Source organism: Gymnogyps californianus, chromosome 1 (assembly GCF_018139145.2).
Source record: "Gymnogyps californianus isolate 813 chromosome 1, ASM1813914v2, whole genome shotgun sequence".
Lineage (NCBI taxonomy): Eukaryota > Metazoa > Chordata > Aves > Accipitriformes > Cathartidae > Gymnogyps > Gymnogyps californianus.
The window spans coordinates 196,784,013-196,804,439 of record NC_059471.1 but is presented as its reverse complement, the minus strand read 5'-3'; the positions used below and the strand labels follow the sequence as shown (position 1 = coordinate 196,804,439).

The window sequence follows — 20,427 nt, the reverse complement described above, 5'->3', positions numbered from 1 at the left end:
ATTATCAGCTTTCCCAAAAACAAAAGAAAACGTGTTAGCGTACCTGAAGGGCTCCACACTGTACATACCTTTCTCTCTCTTTACTTCCCCTCCCCAAAAGCAAAGAGGTAAGCTTTGCAGCATGCTCTGAACAAATGATTTGGGTTATTTCAGATTAAAAAAGAATGAACTTCAAAGTCTAGAAACTCTCAAAAAACATCAATAAAACAATAAAAACAGAAAAACAATAAAAACCCCACCACCTTGTCAGCAGCTATCTCCCTAGTTACACCAAAAAACCTATTAACATGGAAATTCTTATAGTGTTTGCAATCTACACGATCATACACATAATTCAGCTAGGAGGAAAAGGCAATCTATACGGGGGATATTCCTTGTTTAAGGGCAGCTAGGTTCTGTAAGTTTTAAAGATAGTTAGGAAAATTAATAAATGAAAAGTAACATACCTAAAAATACATTTTCATATGTGAAGAAACTCTTTTAATATCAGTAGTATCTCCTGTTATTTGGCTGATTGCTTCTGTTCGTTATTTTTTTTGTTTTGGCTAGTAGATTTTGTGCCTGGCCACTCAGAAAAAGCCCCTTCCCCCTTTAACAGTCCAGAAATGGAAGCTTAATGGGAAAGAATATTCTGTTTTCACCTCTCCAATTAGAATGTCAATCCACATTCTTGAGTTTCCACATAATAAAGACTTTTATTTATATAAAAGCAATGAGATGCAAAACAACTTTACAACTCCTACAAAAGTGAAGTATAAGCAAAAATATCAATTATGACTTGTACTCATAACTTTCCAAAAGCATTTATCAGTTACACTGACTGCATAACTGCAGTTATAACAATCTCTTGCAAATATATGAAGCCTACTACATATTGTCATATTTTACTTTGCCATCAGCATAAATCCATGTGATTCATTACCTTTTTTCTAAAGGTATCTTCTAAAGCAACACTAGAATATAGATACTAACAGAAAAGACAGATGTGTTAAAAATGTTATCAATATATTTCAAAATTATTAGAAAGGCACATTATTTACTGTGTTATTCCTTGGCTTCTACTGCTGTTACTATATTGCTGTTTATAAACTGAAAAGTTTTTAACCCTTAATTCAAACAGTTGATTTACTGTATTGGATTGTACTGTATTGGCTGCATTTGCAGAATCCAAACTACTGAGCCATCTGCACCACAACTGCTTTCCAGGCTTTGTCTTTGTCAAAATCCTTTAAGGTATTATTGGAAACCTAAAAGTAAACAAATTTCAGACAAATGGAAACATGAAACAATGCTTTGGTTAAAAACTGAAGTTCAAGCAAATAAATATCTGAGAGAAGCTAGGAGAATGTAAACATGAATAGTTACAGTCAGAGCTATTAAAATATTCTATACATTGTAAATTGTATAGTTTTGTATATTGTATAGTATACATTTATTATAAAAAATATAATAGTGTAAATTGTATAATACTTGAGACATTTGGGCCAAAGAAACTTGGCCAAATTCCTATTTTAAACATGTTACTTAGGACATTTTTTCAAGATTTTTGCCAAAATGTGACTTAAAGCCCTAGCACCTAAATCTCTAAACCCAAAGCCAGAAGTAGCCCCCTACAGTGCAACTGAAGCAAGATTTATCTACGTACCTGCAAGCAAACTAAGGTCTTGCATAAGAACACAGACTTCTGAGAAGCCAAAGGGACCTACAACTTCACCTGTAACATTATTCATGTGTTTAAATACTAAAAGGTAAGCAAAAAGGTGTTGCTTTTCTGGACAAAATGCTCCTTTTAGAATTTAACTCACACCCAATTTCTCAGTGACTCACAAACTAGGAATACTTATGTAAATAATCCCCAGAACAGATCTGTTTAGCCATGCCATGACCTATGCTCCAAAATGTGACTTGCAGCAGTGGAAGTGCTGCTGTTCTTCATCTTTTATACAGAACGTAACTCTCAGGACACAGATCCAGAAAATAAGCAACCTACACCGAATGCCCTCAGCAGCCTGCGGGGACATAAATCCACAGCTTCCACTTTCCATTACCAGCTGTATAATGACTTGACTGAATTTCAGTCCCTGCTCCCAATGCCTTCTATCCAGTGCTGTTTCAATGCAGATGCTCTTTCTAGAGCAGGGACTGAATGCAGCACTCTCTCTTTCTAGTGTTGGGCCAATGCAGTAAGCATCCAGCTAACATGAGTTACTCTCTCCTAGTCTTTAAGGATACAGCACTTTGCTCTGTACAGCAGAGGTGAGGAAAGCCTAAAGGCTACAGTGCTGTGCTAGGAGATAGATGTAGTTAACTGACACAGGCTGAAGAAAGATGGGTTCCCCCAGTCCCTGAAATAGCACTCTAGCCCTGAAGGACTACATGAAAAGTGGTAACAGTAACACTGGCAGCACCATACTCTAAAAAAAGTATGTGCCAAATCTGTATCTGAAAGGATAGCTTGAACATGTAAGTGCAGGAGGGAAATGGAGGGAAACACAAATTCTGATCTTTATCACCAACTTTGGCAGTGTAGTTAGGACATGGAGAGACCTGGGATGCCAGGCACTCTCCTCTGCGCACCACTTCATACTGTCCAGCACACGTAGCCACTCACTCAAGCTTGCCCACTGTTGTTCCTACGCTCCAGGTTCTTAACTCTTCCCAGTCGAAGTTTAGGGAACTTAAGAGAACTAACTCGGCTTAGTAAATTCACTCCGCCACAGCAGGCTTTGGAAAGGTACAACTATATCGAGTACTCTCATTCCATAGCCCAAAACTTCTGCTTGCATCGAAAGGGTTAAATGCATTCCTTTCTTAATAGATGGCTATCTCATTATCAGAACATGGTCATGCAAGGCCCATCATCTTTTCTGTAACTTCATTCTGACATATAAATAGCGATTATGGATCTGCATCCTGTGGAGTAGGACTATCATTTTATCTTAGTATAAAGATGAACCTCGTCTGTAATTGGGAGCCCGTACTACAAATAAGAACAAAAGGGGGCTTTAACCTTACAACTGTTTTTCTCTTAACAGGACTTGTCACAGATTTACAGATATTGCATCTGTCATGCCCCAGTTATCGTTTAACCAGCAAAATATTATCTATTACAAAATTCACCAGTGCGTTAATGTCTTCACAGTTTTACAGAGCAGCTTTTAATTGTGACCTGAATTAAGTAACACGAAACATTACCAAAAAAAATCTTTTTAAATACAGATTTTTAAATTTTATACTGGGTATAAATACATACCTCTGTTGTTCTGTATTCCTGTTTTTTAACCTGTGATGCTGCCCATGACGAATCATGTAGTTTCATTTTTGTCTTGTAATTTACACACTGTATTACAGTTCCAATAGTAAGGCATGCCTGAATCAGCAGCATCAACATCAGAAGCAACAGGAGTACATCATAAGATTGCTGAAAACAGAGACATGAATAAGTTGTTAACTACTTGAATAAAATATTTTCTGCCGTTCCCACTCCCATATTCTTGAGATTTGTATCTAGATTTCATTTTTTAACTCAAATTTTAATTTACAGTTTATTTCAGCATGAAGTTTCAATTAAAATTTGAGTGCCTGAGTTTGCTCAAAATAGAACAGATGGATAATTTTTAACAAAATGTTAATTTGCCAAATAATCTTTTCCTCTAGAAATAGAACAGAATTGAAGAAACCATCCTCTAAAATATAGAGCCTCACTGCTGGTTCTGACCTGAGCAATGTCGCAGCTATGCCTGGGCCTGGCCCTGTGCCTTGCTGGCTCTGACCTTGCCCTGCTGACCTGAATTCCTGGCTGGCCTTGGATCTGCCTCACTACTATGGACTTGTCTAGCAATCACTGAACTATTGGCTGAACCTGGTCACCATGGCCGGACCTGCCTTGTTTTTCTTTTTTTGGGTACTGTAGGACTGCATTCCTTGCCAATGAGCTCGCTGTCCTTGCCTGCCTTGCTGTCACCTTCCGCTCCATTGTTCACCCTCTTTTGCAGAGCAGCCCACTCTTGCTGCATCCAGACAAAAAGTAGCATAAGAATGTAAGAAATGCTCTGCAGGGTCACACCAACTGTCTAGACAGTCCAGTCTTCTGTCTCCAACAGGTGCGACAGGAGAAGCTACTTAAAGAGAACATGTAAGCCGTGGCCATTTCCCGAGGTCCAACAACACACTATGTTCCTCCAGTATCAGAACAGGATCACATACTTAAAAGCTGGTTTTCCAGTCCCTAACATCTCAGTTTAATAAACATTTTCTCTCTCTTCTTCTAAAATTACAAGACTACTTAAGGACTAGTGGGTACTAAGAGTCAAGACTCTTATTGACACTATTTTAATCCCCATAAATGGTTCTTTGAATGTCATCACAGATGGCTGAACACTTAGACAGTAAAGCCCCAGAAAGCTCTTCAGCAATGCACCAGTAACACTTCATATGGAAATGCTTTAAGATTTGCAAACTTTTTTCTTCTCTGCCCCAATCCAGGCTTTGAATGAATCCAGGTGTAAGCTCACAATCCCACCTGTTGGTAGACATCCTAAGAAACAGAAAGATGTATTCTTCAAGTAAACCTAGAATCTTTAATTTATATACTGAAAATTTATAAAAACCTCAAGGAGTCCAGCATATTACATATTATTTTTACTGATTCTTTAGAATAATATGCCATTTTTTTAAACTATAATTCCAGGGTGGCAATAGATTTAACATACTTAAAATTATATGATTAGTTAAATAAGAGTTTTTGAATAATTTCTATAACATTTTATTCAATCTTTATAATGCAGTACCTTGTCTTCTTATACTTCCTAATTCATTCTTGTGTTGCTACTGTAATAGATAGATGTTAATTTTTCAATTGCATAAAAATACATACTTTAACAGCAGGTGGATAATTCTTAAAGATGTCAACAACTTGCATGATACTGAAGGATAAGTATGCAGAAGCGGTGAACAACAATGGAGAGGTAACACTGCTAATGGCAATCAGGACCTCAACCTAAAAAATAAGATAGTAAATGTTAAATAAAAATAAAAACAAGTTAAAACTTTGGTTTGTGAGCTATATCTCCTTGAAGCAAGCATAACAAAAGTGTGTAAAAGTGTATAAGATCATACATGAGACTAATATTAAGAGCCATCCATATTGCATGGAGATACAGGAGCAAGCTTTGAATAAATTAAGTTTCCTAGCCAAAACACTGTTTTTTTGTAATTCATTTTCCATTTAATATGGATGATGGGGGTTTTGTTTGATTTTAAAAATGCCTTTCATATGCAGATAGAGGAAGCAATACCCAATTTAGAGAGCCAGTATAGAATTATCATTTATTCTCCAGTTTGTATGAAATAATGAGAATTAACAGCAGATATTGCAGACTTAGAATCTAAAATAACTATGCAAATAAATTAGAGTGCTTTGAGGCAAATTTATTGCCATACAATAGCAGCCGAGTTTTCATTCAAATACCATCCCTACAGGATCAAATTCTGACTTCAGTTGTGGTCATGCATCATTACTCACTTAAATACGGCTGCATGACTGTAACTTAGAACAGATGTTTTAAGGAGGCTTAACTACACATCTGGGACAGTCAAGGAATAAATGCACTCTACTGAATAGTCCTTGTTGCTAGTCATGCAGATGAGGAATTCGTTTAAAATAGGTTCTAGGTCCAGCGCAGCCTGCAGACCTAATTTTCTTCTTTCAGAAACCACAGCTCACAATGAAAAGAGAACAGAACAGAAAGGACCTCAGATCAGGAGCATGAAAGGAGTTCTGGGCATACCATATGAGGTATGTTGTTTTCCTATAGTAACATCCATTCCCAAGGAACCGGTACAAAAAAAACCCCAACGAACAGTCCTTTGAATTCTTTTCTAGAATAGGTGAAATTAAGTCTCCAAAAGACCTACTGGATTTCTCTTCAGGAATATCAGCTTATACTCATGCTACATATTTCTGTCACATCTTGTAGAAGCAACTAAAAACAAGTGAGCAAATATGAGTAGTACCCACTATCACAGGCATGCTTGCTTAGCATTATTCCACTCTAATGACAAAATCCAAGAATTTTACACACTTACCAGACATTTACTCGGATATTCAGCAGCTACGTGACTTGCAATAGCACTTGGAAAGCACTAAACAAAAAAGCATAACAAAATAAATATTGACCTACTTGAAAATTACAAAAATTACAGTTGAGTTACAGTGATTCCCACTAGTCACAGATCACATCCTAAATTTCCTGAAAAGGTAAAACTGTATAGACTTATTATGACAGTATTAGGAATCAATTAGTCAAATGGAGATAAAACTAATCTTCATTTAACTTGCATTTAATGAGTAGCATGTATTAAACCTACACACACTGAAATACAATTATCCTCAAAACTTGACACTTTTACATAAAAACCTAATGAACCCTACTGAACTTTGTGAATTCTGAATGCTGAAAAACTTGTTTATGACCTTTTTCCACTTCTTACTGAGGGGTTTTTCAGACATAGGAGCCATATATAAACCTAATGTTCATTGTCTTCTTTCTCAACTGGTTCAATTCATGGCAAGCAGGGTAGCACAGCATCCTTTATGAATCCACCGCTCCTGGGTACCAGCTGTTATTAGTGACAAGGGTTACCAATCACAGTCTCAGGCTTTTAAGACAGTTAAGGCTGACAGGCTAAAGATGATGTTCTAAGGATTCTACCACACTGAAACTAAACTCAACTTTTTATTTTGCAGCCTGAAATATTCTAAAACCTAGGACTTACGTGACAAAACACTTCACTTCTAATACCCTTGTTTTATTACTCATTTCCATTTTACTGAACTGAGGACTGAAAAGGTATCAGAACATTTTATAAGAACCAAAGTATCGTAAATCAAAATAGAACAAGCATATTGCATAAATATATTAAGTATATTGAAGCGCTAATTCATTTGCTAAGCAGCAATTGCCAATTAGTATTAGGGACAAATAAATATTCCAGTAGGGAGCGGAAAAATGATAAAAAAGAAATTAAAAAAAAAATCAAAGACATTGTTTTAAAGGAGTACCTTCATTTTGCACTACTTACAGCAACTAAGATCCAAAAGAATGTTACTGAAAGATATGGACCTGAAACTAGGACATCCATATTCAAAGCAATTATTCCACCAAATACTGATGAAATTCCAATAATCACCTCAATTACCTACAACAAAGAAGAGCACACAAATTATTAACAGTGCATTTGAACACCAAATTTCCTATTTGCATATAGAAAGGAACTCACTGGAAGGAAAAAAATGCATTTATGCTACTAGCTATGCACGAAGTCAATGTTTTTCAGACCTAAAATATGGCAAAACTCCAGATGGCTTAAGTGAAAACAAGATCAGCTTCATTATATATATTTATGCTCTCGTTTATTAGCTCCACTGAACAACAGTTCAGTTTACACTATTTATCCTTAAGTCATTAAGTAGTCTCCTTCCTATTATACATGGCAGTTATCATTTATCTTGCAATATTCTAAAAGGAAACATTTTAAGATATATAACTCCATTCTGTCTTATTCTTTCAGCTCTTACCTACACTGATTTCTTCCTGGCTTTAAAGAAGCTTAGCACTTAGCAAGATGAAAGAACAAATTGATTTAATGAAAGAAAACAACGCTTTTCTTACTGAGTATGACTTCAAAATTCGAGTAGGAAAGCTGACATTGCTCAACACGATGGTACTGTCATATGCAGTATTCTAGAGGCGAATAAAAAATCATGATCAAAAAAATACACAAAGCAATACATTTCTTTCTAATACCCTGTACAACCTGTTACAGATCCTAACGGTGGCATGCAATGTCTGGTTGGCCCATCAGAGCTGCCAGTGACACACCACAGTGCTCACCAGTGTCAGACCACATCAATCACATAAAAAACAAATGAGGTAGTCCCAGATTAGCTGTTATACAAACATCATTCAACAATGAAATACGGTCATCTTGTCTCCCCTTTCTACCTTCAAAACACGCACTTTCTGCCTGAACCTTCAGCTTTTACTGATGTGGATAAACAGTAACTGCAGGAGGACAGTACCCTACACAACTTTATCTAGCAAGCTATACTTCCACTGGAACACAAAATGGCACAGCACGTTTGCTTTGTTAGTACCTAAAAGAAGTACTGTTGTAGAAAAATCAGGGTGGGATTTGGGAGAGCACTTGTGACTAAAGAAAATTTTATCTATAGCCCCAAATCCTGAAACCAATATTCATTGTCCAGATACCACCAAACTGGCATACATGACGAATACTCTCTCCACCTCAGGCTTCAAAAAGGCATTGCTTGCATACATACAAGTCACGGTATTCTAATGTTTCATACGTCATTAAGTTTTGTTCTACAAAACAGAAATAAAACATTTGCCACGCCTGTTCATAAGATATTCAAACAACCCTGTGCTGTATAATTGCAACAGATCATTTTGCAGCAGGCCCATTGCACTTTTAAAGATAGAAGAGGCTATTACTGTTTAGTACGGTACTTTCATTTATTGTTCAAATCTAGTTTTACCATGTAACATGAAGTTATATACTGGAGTCGACAGTAACTTGTCTACATATGTAAACACGAAAAAGTGAATATTTTTGAACACACACACACACAAAAAAAAAAAAAAGACATTTTTTACCCTTAAGGGTACCTACTTTCTTTCTCATACAGCAGTCTTCAGTAGACCTAGCTGAAATGATCACAGTAGTTGCCATGAAGATTTCCAGCAGAATAAGTAGAATCAAGTTGAAATTTATCTGTCAGTAAAATCCCAGACATAAATGAGTTACATCTTCCATATTAAAAATAAAGGAGGGGGTGGGATCTAGCAGGATCCAGCAGGCTATTTTCTGTGACATTTAGACATATCTATTAACTAGATACCTTGTTAACCGTTTTCTTGGTTCTTGATGAATTTATAGGACAACAATTAGCTGTCTACATAATACTCAGAATGCCTAACCTAAGAAGGAAACGTTTATTTCATTTATGGGAAAGTTCTGCCTAAAGATTTTATCACTGTCTTGCAGAAGAGCACTTAATGACAAGGGGGTGATTGCTGGGTACATTTGCATTTTGCAGGACCTTCCATGCGAAACCAGAACACTGCAGCAAATCATGGAAGATTCACAGGAACAGAAAGAGGACAAACAAGAGCAAGCCCGACTAGCCCAGGGGCTAAGGTAATCCACTGCGGGGGGAAGGGCGGGCCACAGGCTCCCAGCCCCTATGCTGCAATCCAAATGGTGCAATACAGTGTCTAATGCTGAATGAAAACACAATCCAAAGAACCGGGCCAAGAATCCTACGCGCTCTACCTAGTGCTAGTAGAGCACTGATGAACACTCTTCGTGGTTTCATAACTCTTGCAGGTCTAACAGATTACATTATTGTGCAAAAACACGGATGTTGTCATTTATCCTGCCATTGCTCATCTTCAAGAGACAAATAAGTGAATGTAATACTTAACATTTCTCTTTGGTTCCTTATTCTCTCATGAAAAGAGGTAGATACCTACTCTACATAGGCTGAATAATTTTCTAGAGGCACGCAAGTTAGGCAGAGTGGATGTCCCTCTTGTCTTCCAAAGCACCATGTTTTTCCATTGGCAGCCCAAGAAAACATTTGGCAGGTAGGTCAGGCCATTGGGCAAAGTACCAAAAGTTTAGGGAGAACTGACTCCATTCAGAACCTATACAATTATAGCAAACCACTGTTCAATGACTTAGAACAGAATTATATTGTTCCCTCATGTCAGACTTGCTTTGTAGATGATCAAATTTCAGTTTTTCTCTGACATGTATCTTGCAGCATACGTTTTTTGAAAAAGAACTTAAGTGGCAGATTTGAGAGGTTTTTTTGGGCACTGAAATTCATTCTTCTCAGGAAATCATAATTGGAACTATGTGCCTTGCAGTACACAACAGACCGTACAGTTGTACTAGAGCCACAAACAGCAATAAATGTCATAGTGGTAAGCTTCTAGGAAAGTGCTAGCATGAAGAATAAAGACATTATTTGGCAAAAGAAGAGGTGTCAAACATGCGGCCTGCAGAACAATTTAATCCAGCCTGTAAATTCCCATGATTTGGTCGTGTTTTGACACATAGCGCTGGTACTGACGTGGGCTGGCAAGGCCACACTATACAGTGCAGTGCCAAGCAGACGTACAAGTTTGAGTCCAGAAGCACTGTAACTACATTGATGGACTAGCTCATTTAGTGCTAGGTATAAGAAGTAAATAACAGAAATTGAAAAAGTAACAGTAAATAAATTAGATTTTTTAATTTAACTTTTATCTTTCCAGTATGTTTTTTCTGATATGACATGTCTAGAATATCAGCTAGAGCCTTCCACTCATAAAATTAGTTCATTACCCCTAGACCAAAGTAAAAGTATCTCATCTCCAGTTTTGGAGTTCAGGTGGTTTTGTTGTTTTTATTTCTTAAACAGAAATACAGCTAAAGCTAGAAGTAAGTACCTTTTTATACCATCTCTAACAATGGGAAATTCAATGTTAGATTTCTAAGCACTAAAGAAAATTCTCTACACAACTACTGCTGTACATAAAATCTATCACCAGATGCAGCGAACCAAGTAAGCTGTGTCCCTAATCCTCTTCCACGACTAAGGAACAGGCAAGTGTAACTGGGTAGAAAGTAGTAGATTAGCACAACCTTAATCCAATTTGTTCTGAACCTCCACCAAGTATTAAAAACGTGGTTCACTGCAACTGTATGAAAGGGTTGAATTAATTTCAAGATTAAATAATTTAAAGTTCAATAGAGTTGCTTAAATGCATACTTTTAACATGACTTAAGATATCCTACAGATGTTTCAAGACATCTGCACAGGTCTGACAAATAATGACAGAGGACCTAAAGAAGACTGATGCCCTCTTGGACCAGCGGCTGGAGCAAGGCAGGACAAGCCAGCACATACCTAATGGAGACACACGCTTATGGGTAGGCAACCAAATCAAGCGCCTACGCTCCAGTATCTGTTGCCTACGCTTCCACTACTGTCAGTGGAGACCTAGTCTATACAGACAAGAGAGGGAACCCCGAAAGCTACTGGGCCAACCAGTCGCTAGAGGTGGGGTTCAATTATACTGGCTGCTAGTGCCATTTGAAATACTCAAGCATATTGAACCTGCCTGCATGAATGGGATGTATGACACAGGACTGATGGGAGACTCTCACCCATCCAGAGTAGAAGCAGCGGTCAGGCAGAATATCTCACAGCACTTTTGAAATAAGAGATGTCTACATTCAGGCCACGGAATCCTGCCTTAGCCATATATGCTGAGGCAAACAAGATTGTATTGCAGGGTCCCAGTGACTGGATCATCTCAACTGTAATAGAGGTACAGACGCTCAACTTGCAAGGAGACAATAAATGTATGTACTCAATTTGGAGTTAATTTGAATCCTGTTCAAGATCTGAATGCTTTCAGTTGTAGCGGCCAGCATGCACGAGGTTCCACTCATTTTTGACCATCAGGCTTCTTACTCTGAGAGCTGGGAAGGAATAGAGTGGCAGTTGCATCTTTTACACATCGCATCCTTCATGCTGACGGTATACTAACTACAGAACTGCACCCTACTGGAGTGGTGTAACACAGTCACAGTCTAGGCTTGTATCTTGCATTCCATTTATCTATCTAAAGTAATTTTGTGGAGTTATCCATCAACACGAGTAACACTAATGAAGAATTACCCAGGTCCTTTATTGGGGGGGGTGTTAAAAGTGAATTGTCTTAATTGGATAAACTCATCTTTTTTATGAGTCTTACTGCTTTTAAACTACTGGCAGTGATTTTACATCAGACCTAGTATTACCTTCTTGTGCAGTTTCCCATGGGGAGGGAAAATAAATATGATGATGACAGAACAGTTAAAGAGATGGTATTCTACTTTTTTTGTACCACACGGGTAATGGAAAACAGCTGGCAGCGAGCTGCAAAACAGTGAGACTGTCTCACTGAAACAGTATCCTTCAAAGAGGAGAGCAAGTCAGCACCATTAATAACTCTTAAGACAGAAAGGTTCAAAAAAGCTTCAGAGCCAGCTTTGCACACACAGTTATCCTCACTTATCTTTATTCAGTGATCAACGACATAGTATGGACATGCAATAGGCAAGCGAAAAGAATTAAAGCCACATAACCAAGGATGTCTTGTGGATATTGTTGTAGATAACTAACATTTGGCAAAGACAGAATTTGCCCTGTTATAAATTTAATGTTTGTCACTTCTACTTTTCAAATGGTTTGGTCTGCCTTGAAAATACAAAAGCTGTTAATATTTAATATTTAATAATAGAAAATGCAAACTTTTATGCAATCTAAAAACCACTCCAAAAGTATGCAACTAAAGTTAAGCTCTTACACACAGGGCCAGCTCAAAGCTTCTCAAAAGCATAAGCAAAACTGCTGTTGTCACACTGGGGCTCATGACAAAATAAGTATTGTGGTGGCAAAATGATTCCCTTGGGCCCACTTTTCCTGGGCAGGCACAGCCCTCCACTGTCCCAATAGCGCTGTGATCCTGTCTACCAGGGGAAGGGAATGCAAAGGGTCTGGTAGTCTCCAGTTACACTTCTCTGCTGTTTTCTCTCAGAACGCTTGGACTGGTTTCTAATATCTGAACTCTCTGCCAAGAAAGGAAGGGAAAAGGGAAAAGGCAGTACCCCCATGTCTTGTATATAATTCATTCAGCCCCAACAGCCTAAGACACTTGAGGGGACAAATGCATGAGGGAACTGCTACACTAGCAATAAGCTAGCAATGGCTGTGCAAAGAACTGAGTGGTGTAAACTGTCCTGAGATACACACAGAACCCAGGGGGCCATGACATTGTCCCATCAAACACAGGGCAAAACTGGCCACCTCTAAAGCCAGTACTACTTGAATTCAAGTGATCTGACTGTCCAGACTGCTAAATCGCCACAGGTCCAACTGACTGCAGTACTCCATCTCTCTGAAAATTGGGCCAGCTGCACAGAAATGTGAAGCTAGACTTAGTTACCTAATTTAAAAAGCAGGTTTGTAAGTATTGGCCTAATATACTGCACTTTCTAAGGGGAAGTAAACACAGTTAATTTAAAAGTTCAACATCTGTGAAATCTGGAACTAACCAGACATTATTAAAATAGCATAGATAACTCCAAAGCAAACACTCTCTCTGCACTATTTTTCTATTAGAAAAGTCTTTTGTTACTAACACTAATTCGGATCTGCTATATTATTATAGGGAGCTATTATTACTGCTGAGCTCTTAGTATCAGAACAGCTGATACGATAGTGGGAGAAGAACTGAACAATAGCACATGGCAGCAGTCATTAACCTTCATACGAAATGTATGACGTAGTTGTATTGAGTACTGCTATTTTGTGACAGTCTATTACGAATATTCATCAATGGTAACAATAATACCTGTCACTATGTTATTTACTCATACATGTAATATTCTTATGTAGTATAGAGGTCTCAGAACATTTTACCACAGCAAAAAAAACAAAAACCACCCTATAGTTCTACTGCTTGGCTCAAACTACCAAAGACAGATGTTGAAAGGTTGTGACTCAAATCCAGTGAACTTTTCCCAGCATGAAATATGTGTGCTTCAAATGACGTAACTGCTGCATTCTCTTTGTTGATGATGTATAAGAAAAATGTTCATCAAAAGTTTCTTTCCTGGTGGCCTCACAAGCAAAACTATCCATTGAAGAAGATCCAGGAAAGGATTATACTTAATCTGATGATGAAATGTCCTAGGAGTAGCACTGTTTGGGGGACCTTCTCATTTCAGTACAATTGAACCCTAAAAACTGGATAATCTACAGATGAGCTACTAATTCGTTTTCAATTTTCTCTTCTGACCCTGCTCTTTCAAAAAAAAAAAAACAAAAAAAAAAACCAACAAAACTTGCTACAGTCAACAGAAAAATAAAGTCAGTTGATCAAACTGGATCACATTTGAAGATCTAATTCATATTTTTGAACTTTGAATACAAGAAGACAGGAAAGTCGTTTCCATATTAATCTCCTCTAAGTTAGCTGTACCATGTGTCTTTTAGCCATGTAAGTTTCCATCTCTGATGTCAATTTTCCAGTCTTGTCTTACTCAGAAAAGTAAAGTTACTGCTAGATAATCTCTCCTTACAGACTAAGTAGGAATACTGGGGTATTGACAACAATGTAATTACATGTGATCTCCACCCACCTCACCCCCCCCCCCTTTTTTTTAAAAAAACATAAATGTAGCAGTAATTAGTAATTGTTTTAGTAACTTACATTTATAGCTGATGGATTGAGGACAAGTTTGCATCCAAACCAAATTAAACACGTTGTTGTAACAGCAAATGTAGAGACAAACAGAATCTGAAAATTGGGTATCTGAAAAACAGTTTCAGAATGAGTTTCTCTCTCATTTTAACCACAGGAAAAAAATATATATAATTGCCAATAAAATCTTATACTTACCACATTAATTTTATTCCTTGCTATAGCAAAGCTCACAACTGCTGAAGGAATACACTGGGAAAATTAAAAGAGAAGACTAGTGGGATATTCTGCACAGAGAATTTTATATATATTTCTACACATGTATTTTATTTGGTCTGAATTCATATTTCAGTTAACTTAGACAAACAGAAAATCAGAAACTCTGAGGAAAGTCTATCACTCTTGTCTGAGCTCATTAATTACAATCAGTATCTGAGGATTACAAGAGGTTTAAATATGCCTTCCATATTCCTCAGTTTTGACTAGCTACCCAGCACAATGTGACGAGTAAAGGAAGCAAAGAAAGTCTTTCATGAGGCATTTCATGCCTTTGTTAGTTTAAATTAACTCTAGATGGCCTGAGATCCTTGAGCAGGAAAAGAAAAACACTGCTACTCTCAAACTAGGCCTCCACATTCTTTTAAATAGACAAAGTCATGGTTGTGTAAGCTAAAATCTGGCCGGCCTCAACACAGTTCTGAAGAACTTTGTAAAAACTGATCTGTTCAGTCAAATTACACTTTAAGAATTGTGCCTGGGATCTCCACTACGTTCACTAGGAACTGTGTTTCTATACTTAAGGGCAGACCTCAATGGAAAAATCATGCATACGTGAAAAGTTTCACAAAGTAATTTCTCTATCCCTTAGCTGTTCCCCACCACAACAGATATGGTACCATTACAGTTCCAATTCTATTTTACACAAATACATAAAGTTACAACATACTAATAAGCAAAATAAAAATATACTCAACTAAAATTACTAAAAATGTTTCCATGTTAAATAATGAATCTTGTAACAAATGCTGCATCTGTTTTCTAATTATCTTTTCATACATCTGAACACTGATGGCTTAACAATGGAACCACTATAACTAGATTAATATCGATATTTAAAATTGTTGGCAGCACTTCCTTAACACCTAAATGACCTGTATTTAACATAATTAAAACATCCTTTTATGTCCTGGATACCCTAGAGTCTCTAGAACACTACTTGACTACGTTTAGGCAACTGAATCCTACTACTAGTCAAGACGGTTAAAAAAGTCTAGAGAGCAATTCAGCTCATGCTAAACTACACACTTAGTGGTCAGCTGGCTACACAGCTCTCTAGGCTCTTCCAACCATATTGACTCCATTATCTGTAGTAGGAGCTGTAACACCTTGCTCACATACAGACACCCAAACGTACACATCTTTACCCACAGCAAGCCATTCAAACCCAATGTGGTAACCTTCTGCATCTACCAGATCTTTAGAAATTCTCAATAAAGTTCAAAGAGACAAGATTTGGGGCAGAAAAAGAGACATTTCAGTAACTAACACTAATGTTGCAGAGAATAACATATCAGTGAAGGTATTAACTTCAAAAACTGCTTCAACTTTATTCTAACACCTCTAGGAGAAACATAAGAGACAACCCATTCACAGAGCAACTCCTGGGACTTGTTTGTTTAAAGTAAAGCATTACTCTTGCACCCAACTTAAAACAAATCTGTAAGTCAAGTTGCTAAAATAACAATGACAGAACAGAATCCTGCCATGAACACAGCAAGTACACCAGACTCATCTTATGCACGTAGATCTAAAGTGTAGATTAAGCATATATAATACAGTAAAAAAAAAATATGAATCTCTAAAAATATAGTAAAAAGTACAGGACTTTGGAAAATGTCAGCATCTTTAATGTATATTTTACTAATAAAATAATAATATTCAAGAGAACTTTAGTCTGCTTCAGTACTTGGATATTATGGCAAAATAAACTCAAAAAGTAACACTTTGAAATACAATCTGAAATACATTCTGATAGCATTTAGCCAGAAAATTCCCCAAATATATAACAATGCAAATTTTCTTAAAATCAAGCACAGAAAAACTGTTCATGCACATAACTACTGCATGCCAGTGGTGAGCTGGTTAATGAAAATGGTAGCACAAATCAGTTGTCTTTATGACAACTGTTATTTCCTTAAGCATGGGATGATAACCCATTTAATGAACTGTTAAATAGAATAAAATCTTCCATGAAGAAAGTTAGTAGTAAAAAGACAGACAGAATAAAAGACAATAAACCCACAAAAATTATTTACTATTGATTTTGCTGTCAAACAGCCACAGCAAATAATTAAGAATGCTTACTGAACCTGCTGCACAACGTAAATAATCCATTTCAGATGGAAAAATATTTCCCAGATATAGTGAAAATCCAGAAGTAATAAGGAGGCAAGTCTGCAAAGCAACAAATAAGATAAATTAATATGAATAAAACTATTTTTAAAAAAGCAACTAGTCAGATAGAAATCAGTAATTCCTTTCAAATTAAGCTACTGATGAACATTTAATGCAGTCTTTGTGTGACAATTTTGAAGAAAAATATCAAAACATGCTGAGTTCTGAAGAAGATGTTTTGCTGGTTACCAAGACTTAATACTGAACAATATAATCATGTTTGAATCAAGCATTGTGCCCTGACTTGGCAAATATCTAATAAAATGCTCAAAAGGTAATTGCAGTGATCAGTGGTAAAAATGTTTCAGAAACCTCAACTAAGCCTCTACTTTGCATTCGCTGCTTGGCTCCACCAACATTCATTATGCATATGGGCAGCTGGGCAATTACCAACTAGAACACAGTAACAAAAATAATGTTAGGATACATTGATGAAGATTGTTCCACCTATATTCCTGCTTCCCTCCAAACTCTCTTCCTGCTTTGGTCCAGTGGCACACCCACAAATGTTCAACTCCTCCTGTTCCCTTGCTAACTATTCCATTTATTTCAGAATTATCAGAGTTACACTCTCAGCAATAAATTATTAGTGTATCCTACTAATATTTTTTCTTTTTACTTGTCGTTCCTCTGAGTAGGCATTTCTTTGAAGGGGCTGGGGAAGACGAGACAGAATGGCTCTTCTGTTTTATTTGGGCATTTTTTTCATGTCACAAAATTATGGGGGGGGTCTTTAAAAAGTCCTTGTCAAAAAATGACAGAAAATAAGGATAGCGTATGTGTGTGTGTAAGCACACACACAGAGAATTCTGGCAGACTGGAAGAACAGTATTTATAGAACACAACTTGAAATTGTTCTTGAAGCATATTGAATTGTTCCCGCACAAGAACAGCCTATGCTAGCAGCCACTTTGATGTCGCTCTACAGTTTGCAACTGCTCTCTGAAGTAGATGGTTCTGCTCACTATGACTTCTGTTGCTCAGTATACAGACTTTCCTTTGTGGACTCTGTCTTTCAGAAGAGTTGAGAGATTAACCACTATAATACTTGGGAGAAAAATCTAATTGGAATTTATTGGATTAGTTTATTAATAAAATTGTATTTTCATTTATCCATAAAATTCATGTTTCCTGATAATATGACTTCAGCAAATGATCATTAAACATTAGTATCTCCAATCATTCACAACAACTCAGTAAAAAGGAAAAATCTACTTAAAGACAGTTGTTCTTTTTGACAATTAAGTTTGAGAAAATCTAATGCAAAGAAAGCCAGCTCTTCTTTTGCTCTCTTTTTATGTAACAGTACATCTGAAAGGAAATCCAAGTTTTGCAGATTGTCAGAAAGGAAAAAATGTTCAGCTATTTCCGTGAAAATAAGGCAGTACTTTTATTCACTGTGCAAAAACAAGTAATTACCGTATTAACAGTGAAACATTTTTAACTCTTAATAAAAATTACTCTTCAAAACACACGAGCTAACAGAAAAAGAAAAGACCAAATTCTAATTGCTATAACGAACTTCAATTAACTTGGCTCAGAACATGAAGAAGCATATAATGTACATGCAAGATCAGTGTCCTATGATTCTAGCAGTGACACAAAAATTCAAATCACTGTGACGTTCATGTAAGAAACACAAGTATATACCTCAGTACATGAAGATTCTACCAAGTAACTACATGACTACTGAACCCTGAAAGATGAATGTGGCAATTAAGTACCATATATCTTTTTAATGCCAAAATGCTATCATGGCAAGTAAAGTACTTTTAACAGTTAAAAATATGTTAAAAGCATGCATATGATGAGGATACGTTACATCCTTTACCAAAAGGCACTGCTTAAACATACATATGGCTTGATATTTACCACTACCACACTTAACTCTCTGTTTATGCTATATGACTAATATTAAAGATAAAAATCAGCATCTTTGCTATAAAAATATAGCATATTTTTGCTATAAAAATATAGCATCTTTGATTAGTGCAGAATTATCCAAAGAATACCATTACTCAATTAAGCGTTACATCCTAGATTTGCTAAATATGTTCCTTTCTGTACAAATATTTATATTCAATACTATCAGTGATGAAATTCTGAGTCCCCGAATGACGTGAAATAGAACAGATTACTGGGCACTGAGACCTCACCTACATTTTTAAACTTTGTATCATTGAAAATACTTACTCCCATCAGCAAAGAAAAGATCCATGTTCTGTAACTAAAGCAAGGATGCAGCCTCTTTGATAGCTGAAGGTCACTGGATTTGATATCTGGTATATAATTTCCATTCTCTTGTTTTCCCCGCTCCAAAGTTGGCATCCTGTCATAGCTAAATTCTTCTCTGTAACCTTCTTCCCTGGTCATAACACTTCACAAAGGCAAATAAATAATAATAACAGAAATGCAAATGATGAAGAAAGACCAAAAATATAATTTAGTTCCTTCACATACTCAGACCAGTGCTCAACTAGGTTTTTGTCTACTTAAGATAAAATAAATAAAAGTAATATTTAGTAATTAGCTGTATTGACATTTCAAAATATGTAAGCATTCTAACAACTTACTTGCACACAATAAGTAAATTACATCCTGTAGCCACAGTTCATAATAATACAGTATAAATACCAACAAAATGAAAGTTTGTGTATCTATGATACCTCAATAGACTTTTATTTCAATATCTAAGAACCATCTTTGGAGGTGTTTAGTTTGAGGGTAACTCTATAACCAAAGCTTTTTTCTTTTTTTTTAAACTCTAGGACAGAAAAGATATTTAAACATGTTTAGATATTAACTTTGATTTGATTTTAACACTTCTTAACAGGTATCTAAAACGACAGACTTCACTATGAGTCCGATGAACTCATATACTCACTATAAATCAGCTACAGCAAACTGTTTCTAATTTACCCAGTATTCTCTTGTTCCCTTAGCCCTTTTTTGTTCATCTCACTGCTCGCCAGTCTGTTCAAATACCTTGAGGAGTATCTTATATTAGAATTAAGTTATTGCAGATTTTTCAACAGTTAAAAACCTTCATGCTTACCTTCAACTGAAAAGTTAACTGTCAGTTTAAAACAGTCTTGTGAACACAGCTGCCTGTACACTTTGTGATATTCTCACCGTTCAGTGAGTCATGCCGTCTTTGAAAAGTTCTCCCTTACACTTTGGCTTTCAACAACATCTATTCAGATATGGAACAAAAGCACAGCAAAAACTTCAGTTAAGCCAGGGAACAGGAAAATGCCTCCTGAATTTTAATTAACAGAACACACTAGAAAATGACTGTACTACATTCTCATAGGGCTGCCTCCAAATCAGACCAACAAATTAAAAAAGTTTCAAGTCTCTGAGTACTACTCTTTACTTCGCATTTTAAATAAAATCTTCCTCATAGTTTACCAGTTTTAGTTATTATAATAGCCCGTGATAACAATATTCAACAATCTAGTTCTTGTTTCAAAAGAGCAAAAGCTACTTACAATGCAGTATTCTCCTAGAATAAACTACAGATAAAAATTCAAGTATTCAAGTATCCCAAGAAGTTGGGAGGTTAGAAAGTTAGAGGTTAGAAATCTATCAAGAATATTATCTTCACTGTAGAACTCTATCTTTTTCTACTAACCCTAGTTTTCTA

The 20,427-nt window shown here is 36.4% G+C and overlaps 1 protein-coding gene across 1 annotated transcript; it reads right to left on the bottom strand.

Moving 5' to 3' along the window:
* Nucleotides 1–787: 787 nt before the first annotated feature.
* On the bottom strand, nt 788–19,903 carry MLC1 (modulator of VRAC current 1). The gene is made up of 12 exons (XM_050908629.1): nt 19,837–19,903; nt 18,975–19,158; nt 16,692–16,781; nt 14,526–14,579; nt 14,337–14,438; nt 8,695–8,796; nt 7,674–7,745; nt 7,084–7,200; nt 6,088–6,144; nt 4,877–4,999; nt 3,254–3,421; nt 788–1,247 (listed from the first exon to the last, which is right to left on the bottom strand). The coding sequence occupies exons 2-12, from the start codon at nt 19,152–19,154 to the stop codon at nt 1,173–1,175; spliced, it is 1,140 nt and encodes a 379-aa protein (XP_050764586.1). The 5' UTR covers nt 19,155–19,158; nt 19,837–19,903; the 3' UTR covers nt 788–1,172.
* Nucleotides 19,904–20,427: the final 524 nt, after the last annotated feature.